The sequence below is a fragment of the Cherax quadricarinatus genome, chromosome 39 (genome assembly GCF_038502225.1).
Source record: "Cherax quadricarinatus isolate ZL_2023a chromosome 39, ASM3850222v1, whole genome shotgun sequence".
NCBI classification, from domain to species: Eukaryota; Metazoa; Arthropoda; class Malacostraca; order Decapoda; family Parastacidae; genus Cherax; species Cherax quadricarinatus.
This window is the reverse complement of record NC_091330.1, coordinates 902,501-912,500: the sequence shown is the minus strand read 5'-3', so window position 1 is coordinate 912,500 and position 10,000 is coordinate 902,501. Positions and strand designations below refer to the sequence as shown.

At 39.3% G+C, this 10,000-nt stretch overlaps 1 protein-coding gene across 4 annotated transcripts in view; it reads right to left on the bottom strand.

The window, feature by feature from the left end:
* LOC128696262 (splicing factor U2AF 50 kDa subunit) overlaps positions 1-10,000 on the bottom strand; it is a 50,622-nt gene that overhangs the window by 18,867 nt on the left and 21,755 nt on the right. For all 4 annotated transcript variants that reach the window (XM_053787404.2, XM_070092251.1, XM_053787403.2 and 1 more), the window contains 2 exons: positions 4,802-5,085; positions 2,196-2,388 (listed from right to left, as the gene is read on the bottom strand). In XM_053787404.2, the coding sequence (XP_053643379.1) occupies positions 2,196-2,388; positions 4,802-5,085 (477 nt within the window). The remainder of the gene's footprint in view (positions 1-2,195; positions 2,389-4,801; positions 5,086-10,000) is intronic.

Sequence of the window (10,000 nt, the reverse complement as noted above, 5' to 3'; positions counted from 1 at the left end):
GGTTCATAACCAAGTGGAAACCATTACAAGACAGCTGGGGCATTGCAGACTGTGATCATCAGGCTGACATGGAAATATATTTTTCATCCTTTAAGATCACTTATCCTGCTGTGGGGATCTGATGACTCACTTGGAGGTGCACCCCTTGAACCCTAATCACAGAAAAGGCAGTTAAACAAAGGAGACAGGATTCCATAGACAGAGGAGCTCTTGGCCAGAGATATGAGTTGTTCAAACCCAACTGCAATACAACTCACCAACCCAGATGCAAATGCTGAGGATCTCTTTAATACTAGAGCAAAGCCAGGTACCCAATTATAGGGCCTAGCCAAAGACAGCCACTACTAGGCAGAAAAATTCACTGACCAGGTGCAAACCTAGGATTACCTCTAGTGGAGCCTAGGTCACTAAGGCCATTGAGTCAGTCATGAAACTGTGTTGGAGCAGACCAAAAATCAGTTTCAAAAGTTCCTGAACAATATGACAGTGCTTTTTCAAGCAAACATTTAAAGGGCCTTGTTATCCGGTAGAGTGAGAGGAGACATATGGCCATTGTGTTTATATTGCTAGCAATGCTGTAATACTCATAAAAATTAACTTTTTACTAATGAAGAAGTATAAATACCACCATTTTCTTAGGTGAAACTTAATTTGTAGTACCAGTACTTACAGTGTCCACAAAGTAGAAATTTTTTACAAGGTTTTATGTGAACTATAATCATCCAACTAAAATAGAAAAAGATCTCAAATACCCCACACCATGGAGAAATGAGACCAATTTTTTTTTATATTATTCTACCAACATAACTGTGTAGCCTAAGAAAGAACTTGGTGAATTTGTACATATATTATCCCTTTTCATTATTTTTTAAAATGTTTGAAGAGAATACATGTTATATTTACCATGTATTTTCCTATAATATTTTCAGTCTTTAATGCTGCACTTGAAATCAATATTGGAGGTATCTGCAAAATTTTGATGGTTACCAGTATTGCCGTAAAATTAAGTATCAGTGAATATCAACTCTTTTTATGGTATTTACATCGCTGGGTATTGGATAATTTTGATGGCATCAGTGCTGGCCTAAAATTGACTGTCAGTATCAGTACTGGCAAAAATTTGGTATCATCCCATCCCTGCTTGATGTAGTGCAAGAACACAACTAAGAACCACTCTGGGATAATCTTACATGGGTGCAGATGCTACACAAGAGACATGCATTCATAGTGCAAATGACACACAAATGACCATAGCCATCTGCAACGTGTGAAGGACCAAAACCACGACAGAATAGGCAATCTCTGACATGCTGCTACTGTCCAGAAAGTTGCTGTTGCCCACATTATGTTGTCAGATACAACAAAAGGGTGGGTGGGAAGGTGTGGGAAAAGGGGGAAGGGAACTGGGAAAGAGAGATGTGGTCCTGTTGCTTCTGTTTGTAACATTAGATGTGATTGAAGAAAGGGAGACATGTGCTGCTGCCGTCCATGCCGTGTTGTGTCAGGTGGGACGAGTGAAAAGGATAAGCCTCTTGTTGCCACTTGTGCTGTTGTCAGATAAGACTAGGGGAAAGCAAAAGAAAGGTAGGGTCAAGAATAGGAGATAGGGAAAGGGCGAAGTAAAGAGGGACTCATTTCGGAACATTTTTTTTATTACACTGATAAACAATATATTATATACAGAATAATAGTTTTAGAATGCTTCTCCAATTATAACTTGGAAGTGCACAGGACAATACGTTCAAGTTCCGAACACCTGAGCTAAAAAAAAAAAAATATCCACGAACTGTAAGAGTTGTAATTAGGAGGGGACCTACTTTCTGTTCCAATATTAGCACCTTACAGAGCATTTTAAGTTTGAAGATTTAACAAGAAATACATGTAGCACCAAAATCTTTTTAAATGAAACTGAAACCTACTCAGTCTATTAGGAATTTGAACCTTTCTCTAAGATACACTAGTATTGAAAGTTTGAAGACAATCAAAAGAGGCATCCTCCAAGTTATTCTACAGAAAATTTCACTAAAAATGGGGAAAATAAAAGTATTCCATAATCAATACCATTATGCACTACGTTAAAATATCAATGTAATGTTCAATGCACTGATTTTAAATGATAACATTTGAGTGACTCATTTCTGCAGTCATTTAGACAATACCTTCAATATGTCTGGTGGACTCCGCATGTTTCATACCTGGAATCTGTGTCGTACCTGGCATGGTAGTCAGAGTTGGATGCTCAGACATGCCTGGCATTGGTTGATAATCATGAGGTCGTCTGATTTTTAAACTCTGCCCTTTAAAATTAATACCATCAAAAGCAATTGCTTGAGTAGTTTCGTCAATTGATCGGAATTCCAAAAATGCAAAATTCTTGTCTAGGTTGACCTGCAGTGAGGAAAGTTAATGCTTATGAAGCTACAACTTACCTATAAATACTTCATTCCTCTATTAATTTAAAAACTAACCTGTATGCATATTTATCTTCAAATACCTGTACATGTATGTTAGTTATTGGAAAGTAAATGTACTAGTAATGTATGCCCTTGTAGCTTGTAATCACCTTCAAAAAGAATTACGAATTATTTAATGTATTATTATTATTATTTATTATCACACTGGCCGATTCCCACCAAGGCAGGGTGGCCCGAAAAAGAAAAACTTTCACCATCATTCACTCCATCACTGTCTTGCCAGAAGGGTGCTTTACACTACAGTTTTTAAACTGCAACATTAACACCCCTCCTTCAGAGTGCAGGCACTGTACTTCCCATCTCCAGGACTCAAGTCCGGCCTGCCGGTTTCCCTGAACCCCTTCATAAATGTTACTTTGCTCACACTCCAACAGCACGTCAAGTATTAAAAACCATTTGTCTCCATTCACTCCTATCAAACACGCTCATGCATGCCTGCTGGAAGTCCAAGCCCCTCGCACACAAAACCTCCTTTACCCCCTCCCTCCAACCTTCCCTAGGCCGACCCCTACCCCGCCTTCCTTCCACTACAGACTGATACACTCTTGAAGTCACTGTTTCGCTCCATTCTCTCTACATGTCCGAACCACCTCAACAACCCTTCCTCAGCCCTCTGGACAACAGTTTTGGTTAAGAGGATCACACTGCTTGAGGGAATGATGGCCTACATGGGAGAGGCTGGCAGTAATTCTCAGCATGGGGGGGATGGGGGGGGGGGGCTGACATGGGCTAACAAGATCTTCATTAAGATATGTGGGCATGAGAGATTGCTGCCCACTTTGGTGCAAAAGGCACCTCCTCCTAACTTCCAAACTACGAATTCTCTGCATTATATTCACACCACACATTGCCCTCAGACATGACATCTCCACTGCCTCCAGCCTTCTCCTCGCTGCAACATTCATCACCCATGCTTCATACCCATATAAGAGCGTTGGTAAAACTATACTCTCATACATTCCCCTCTTTGCCTCCAAGGACAAAGTTCTTTGTCTCCACAGACTCCTAAGTACACCACTCACCCTTTTCCCCTCATCAATTCTATGATTCACCTCATCTTTCATAGACCCATCCACTGACACATCCACTCCCAAATATCTGAATACATTCACCTCCTCCATACTCTCTCCCTCCAATCTGATATCCAATCTTTCATCACCTAATCTTTTTATCCTCATAACCTTACTCTTTCCTGTATTCACTTTTAATTTTCTTCTTTTGCACACCCTACCAAATTCATCCACCAATCTCTGCAACTTCTCTATTATATCAAAAAAATGCTGGAACAAAACTCAACAGAAATGCCCTTAGTTTTATCTTCGGAAAAAGTTAAGGAAACTTTTAATTTGAAATAAATACTGAAGTACTTTTTCTAATTTTGGTGAACATTAAGTTACATAGACTGAATATCAACATGCTGCAAAATGTACTGGTACCACTTAAAGAAACTGAGATCTGATATATCTATAATTTAAATGGCTTTGAACATAAGTTACAAATATTATTAGTATGTTATCTTAACAAACTTTATTTTTAGCAACTGGCCATCACCATTTCTACTACTTAAATTTTTTATATTACCAAAATCATCCAAAATGCAATAAAGACAATTTGTAGTCGATTAATCGTATTCCACAGACTACCTATTACGTATTTAGTCTGAGTTATAAGCCACAAGTCACATTACACAAAATTTTAAACTGCAAAATCCCAAAAGGACAAAGGGCCATGATAAACAGCCAATAATGCAATCATATTACTCTACGTCAGTAACTATTCCTCTACACATAAATACTGAAAATATTAAGGTGTGAAAAAGCTTGATAACTTAATATGGTCCAAATGCATTTGTCCTCCATTATATAGTTTCTTTTTCACCTCAATGATCAGGTCCCAGTAAGGAAGGGTGACCCAAAGATGAGACACTCACCAGCATTCATTTTATTACTACCATTTCAGAAGTGTGCTGACATTACAATTTACCCTACCAGCTGACTGCAACATCCCTACTCCTTCAGTGTGCTGGCACTGCCCTTTGTTCCCTCCAAGACAAGGATGGCCAACTGGTTTTCCTAAATCTCTTCATAAATGTTACTTTTCACACTCCAAGAGCATGTCGATTAAAAAACAACTTGTCTCCATTCACTCTCATCTAGCAAGAATTACAGTACATAAATACATTTAACAGCTTCACCCTTTCCTTTCTTTCATACTACTCAAAGAGAGAGAAAGAGGGGCATTAAAATATATACGGTATTGGCGAATTATATATAAATGATTAAATTAGTTCATCATCATAAAACCCATTATGAAACTTCATTACAAACCTGACAAGCAAGAACTGGGTTTCCAGCAGCTTGGGCAAGACCAGCAAGATGCATCTGCTGGTTGAAGAATTCCATCATCTCTTCCTCTGTTACACCAAATGGAATATTTCCCACATACAGACGACGTGCTTGTCTGGTGATGGTGGAACCAACAACTGGTACTGGCTGGGGAACATTAGTAACTTCTGGAACTGAAGGAACAACTGCAACTAATGGTGGTATCTGTCCTGCACTAGGTGGTGCAATTAGAGGTACTGTCACATTAGATGGGATTTGTCCAGCAGCTGTAAACAAAAAGTAAAATAATTAGTGTTTTGTTGGGAGACAGCCAACATGTTAAAAAAAAAAAAAAAATCTGACTTTGAAAAATCATAATTCCAAAAGCACCAAATACAAACTAAAATAATTAATGCCCAGACTTATCAGACTGAAAAATTATAGTTCCAATTGCACCAAATATCAAAAATATACACACAATCATTTAGGAAACTAATGGAAAGTAGAAAATTTTCAAAACATCCCTCTTAAAGATAAAGTACATGGGATAAAGGAAATCCCATGGTAACATCAAGCATTCAATGACAATAGAAAAATTAATTACAATCAACACTAAATGGAATAAGATCAAGAAAGACACTGGTAGAATAGAGATGTAGTAGTCCCTCTGTGGCCTATAATGCATTAAGATTCAGTACCTTACAGATAAGGAACAGAACACTAGATTTGAGAGTTTTCGAGAGATCATTAACCCCTTGACTGTCGCAACCCCAAATCCTGAGGTGTCTCCTGGTGTCACAAAATTTCCGAAAAAAAAAAAAAAAATTCTTATAAAATGAGAGAGAACCTTTTCCCAATTGTAACAACACAAAAACGAAATTTGATGGAAAACTGGCGGAATTACGCTCTCGCAAAGTTAGCGACCTCAGTGATTTTGACGAATCGGCGATTTCACCCACTTTAAGCCCTATTTTCGGGTAATTCCATTGTTCCAGTCGATCAAACTCAGCTATTTCTTTAGAACTCCATTTGTTCTATCGATTGAGTAAAGGAAACTGCCCATTTACCAATTTCAACTACCCAATAACATGGTCAGAAATTTGCAATCTGGCCAATTTCATGAAAATTAAAAAAAAATGACAATTTCAAAATAGGGTCCAGAATGAACAATGCAGACATTCCTGGCTCTAAAATAACATTTTCTTAGCTCATCAGTCATGTCTCCAGGCCCCTCTGATATTACTGTTGCTTCCTATTTTGAATTTTTATTCAAACAAAACACTGAAGATTTATTGTTATGCAGACTACTGCAATATTGTAATAATTGTATAAATAATGTCAACCAATTCATGCCTGCATATTAGAATGGTTAGTTGGGCATTTATTGGACAATGACACCATATGTTTACTTTTGAGCATCAGCAAAAATCAAACATTTACCCTACTTTGAGCTCCATTTCAAGGATCTTTTCATAGTAAAACCAATAAAAATCATCTCTATTTCTATAATACGTTTTCCATTCTATCAAACGAGACCAAGAAAACAAGAATACAACCATAAATACTATACGAAAATAGACCACAAAGTCGGCATTTTAATTAAAAAAAAAAAAAAAAAAATTCTCATTATGCACTGCGTGCTGCAGGATTTTTTTATATGGTGCACATTGACCACACAGCCCCATTCTCTCACATGTGGGTCTACCAGCTTTCTCCTGCTTGATTTGATGCCTCTAGAATTATTGAGTATATGTACGTCTGAAACACTGGCTCGTAAGACATATATATACGGCCGAAACAGTCAAAGGGTTAATCATGGACAAGGTAGTTAGCAGGGAACAAATAATAAACATTTTGCAAGATAAAGTCGGGGATAGGCAGAGATTAGTCCATAGTTTGTTGTTGAATATTACCTTCATGAGCTAAAAGTAAGTTGCTGACAACAAAGTAAGTGCAAGCAATGAGAGTACAAGGTCCCACAACTTTCTGAAAGTAGTCTTCATGATTAAAGAAAAGTGAACTGCCTGTCTGGCTAAATACCAATGGTGTAGTCAACTTTAGAGAACATTACAAGGTAAAAGCAATGTGGGTAGTGGCAAACCCTAGAAAATAGGCTGTCAAAGTAAGAGGTAAGAGCCCCCATGAAAGGTAGACTTACTCTCAGGAGGTAAGAATTTATACAAAAAGTTAAATGATACAAGAAACTGATTCAGGAAGCATGCAGGAGAAATACAGGTGCTAGAAGTACATATATTTAAATTGTATGTATAAAAAAGGGCTAGGTAGTAGGCTGGTAGACAGCAACCACCCAGGGGGGTACTACCATCCTGCCAAGTGAGTGTAAAACGAAAGCCTGCAATTGTTTTACATGATGGTAGGATTGCTGGTGTCCATTTTTCTGTCTCATGAACATGCAAGGTTTCAGGTATGTCTTGCTACTTCTACTTACATTTAGGTCACACTACACATACATGTACAAGCATATATATACAGTACATACATACCCCTCTGGGTTTTCTTCTATTTTCTTTCTAGTTCTTGTTCTTGTTTATGTCCTCTTATCTTCATGGGGAAATGGAACAGAATTCTTCCTCTGTAAGCCACGCATGTCGTAAGAAGTGACTAAAATGCCGGGAGCAAGGGGCTAGTTACCCTTTCTCCTGCATATATATTACTAAATGTATAAGGAGAAACTTTCCTTTTTCCTTTTGGGCCACCCCACCTCGGTGGGATACGGCCGGTGTGTTGAAATAAAAGTATAAAAAAAGGTCAGTTTCAATAAGACCAGGCTTGTACATATCTATATACAGTGGACCCCCGGTTTTCATCCAGTGCAGAAATCATACAATTCGGATTTTGAGCACTTTTTGCGGCAAAATTTTCCCCCGGGATTCGTACATCCGCTCAGAAATCTTTCATATCAGATGCATCCACCCAACTGGGATGCCGCTTCTCGCGTGTACCAGACTCAGTCTGCCCCCCCCCCCCCCCGTAGGTAAAATGAAAGGGGGTAAGGCAGCCGGGATTGATGGGATAAAGATAGAAATGTTAAAAGCAGGTGGGGATATAGTTTTGGAGTGGTTGGTGCAATTATTTAATAAATGTATGGAAGAGGGTAAGGTACCTAGGGATTGGCAGAGAGCATGCATAGTTCCTTTGTATAAAGGCAAAGGGGATAAAAGAGAGTGCAAAAATTATAGGGGGATAAGTCTGCTGAGTATACCTGGTAAAGTGTATGGTAGAGTTATTATTGAAAGAATTAAGAGTAAGACGGAGAATAGGATAGCAGATGAACAAGGAGACTTTAGGAAAGGTAGGGGGTGTGTGGACCAGGTGTTTACAGTGAAACATATAAGTGAACAGTATTTAGATAAGGCTAAAGAGGTCTTTGTGGCATTTATGGATTTGGAAAAGGCGTATGACAGGGTGGATAGGGGGGCAATGTGGCAGATGTTGCAAGTGTATGGTGTAGGAGGTAGGTTACTGAAAGCAGTGAAGAGTTTTTACGAGGATAGTGAGGCTCAAGTTAGAGTATGTAGGAAAGAGGGAAATTATTTCCCAGTAAAAGTAGGCCTTAGACAAGGATGTGTGATGTCACCGTGGTTGTTTAATATATTTATAGATGGGGTTGTAAGAGAAGTAAATGCGAGGGTCTTGACAAGAGGCGTGGAGTTAAAAGATAAAGAATCACACACAAAGTGGGAGTTGTCACAGCTGCTCTTTGCTGATGACACTGTGCTCTTGGGAGATTCTGAAGAGAAGTTGCAGAGATTGGTGGATGAATTTGGTAGGGTGTGCAAAAGAAGAAAATTAAAGGTGAATACAGGAAAGAGTAAGGTTATGAGGATAAAAAGATTAGGTGATGAAAGATTGAATATCAGATTGGAGGGAGAGAGTATGGAGGAGGTGAATGTATTCAGATATTTGGGAGTGGACGTGTCAGCGGATGGGTCTATGAAAGATGAGGTGAATCATAGAATTGATGAGGGAAAAAGAGTGAGTGGTGCACTTAGGAGTCTGTGGAGACAAAGAACTTTGTCCTTGGAGGCAAAGAGGGGAATGTATGAGAGTATAGTTTTACCAACGCTCTTATATGGGTGTGAAGCATGGGTGATGAATGTTGCAGCGAGGAGAAGGCTGGAGGCAGTGGAGATGTCATGTCTGAGGGCAATGTGTGGTGTGAATATAATGCAGAGAATTCGTAGTTTGGAAGTTAGGAGGAGGTGTGGGATTACCAAAACTGTTGTCCAGAGGGCTGAGGAAGGGTTGTTGAGGTGGTTCGGACATGTAGAGAGAATGGAGCGAAACAGAATGACTTCAAGAGTGTATCAGTCTGTAGTGGAAGGAAGGCGGGGTAGGGGTCGGCCTAGGAAAGGTTGGAGAGAGGGGGTAAAGGAGGTTTTGTGTGCGAGGGGCTTGGACTTCCAGCAGGTATGCACGAGCGTGTTTGATAGGAGTGAATGGAGACAAATGGTTTTTAATACTTGACGTGCTGTTGGAGTGTGAGCAAAGTAACATTTATGAAGGGGTTCAGGGAAACCGGCAGGCCGGACTTGAGTCCTGGAGATGGGAAGTACAGTGCCTGCACTCTGAAGGAGGGGTGTTAATGTTGCAGTTTAAAAACTGTAGTGTAAAGCACCCTTCTGGCAAGACAGTGATGGAGTGAATGATGGTGAAAGTTTTTCTTTTTCGGGCCACCCTGCCTTGGTGGGAATCGGCCAGTGTGATAATAAATAAATAAAATTATTGATTGCGACTGAAATAAGCCACCACGGGGCAAAAGAAAGTTCAGAGTGTCAGCCCTTTGGTAAAGGTGAGAAACAATAGAATTCAAGAAAGAACTCATAGAATAAGATGCAAAGTTTTGTGGAGAAATATCACTACCACCCTCTACAAAGGTAGAGGGTGGTAGTGGTGGTGGTAGAGGGTGGTAGTGATGGCAAACAATTGAAGATGCTGAGTTGTTGTTGTTGAAATGGATCAACAAAAAACAGTTAGCAGGAGATACTCTGGTGGATGTGATAACTTGCAAAATGGCAAGGCAGCTGCACGTGGATCTCGTAAAGAATATGCCAACAAGAGTCTTCAATTAAGGTAAAACTGATTTAAATGTTCACTTATCCATTAAAATTAGTACAGTGGTCCCTCGTTTTTCGTAGTTAACCCGTTCCTGGAGTTGCTACTATTATCAAAATCTACGAT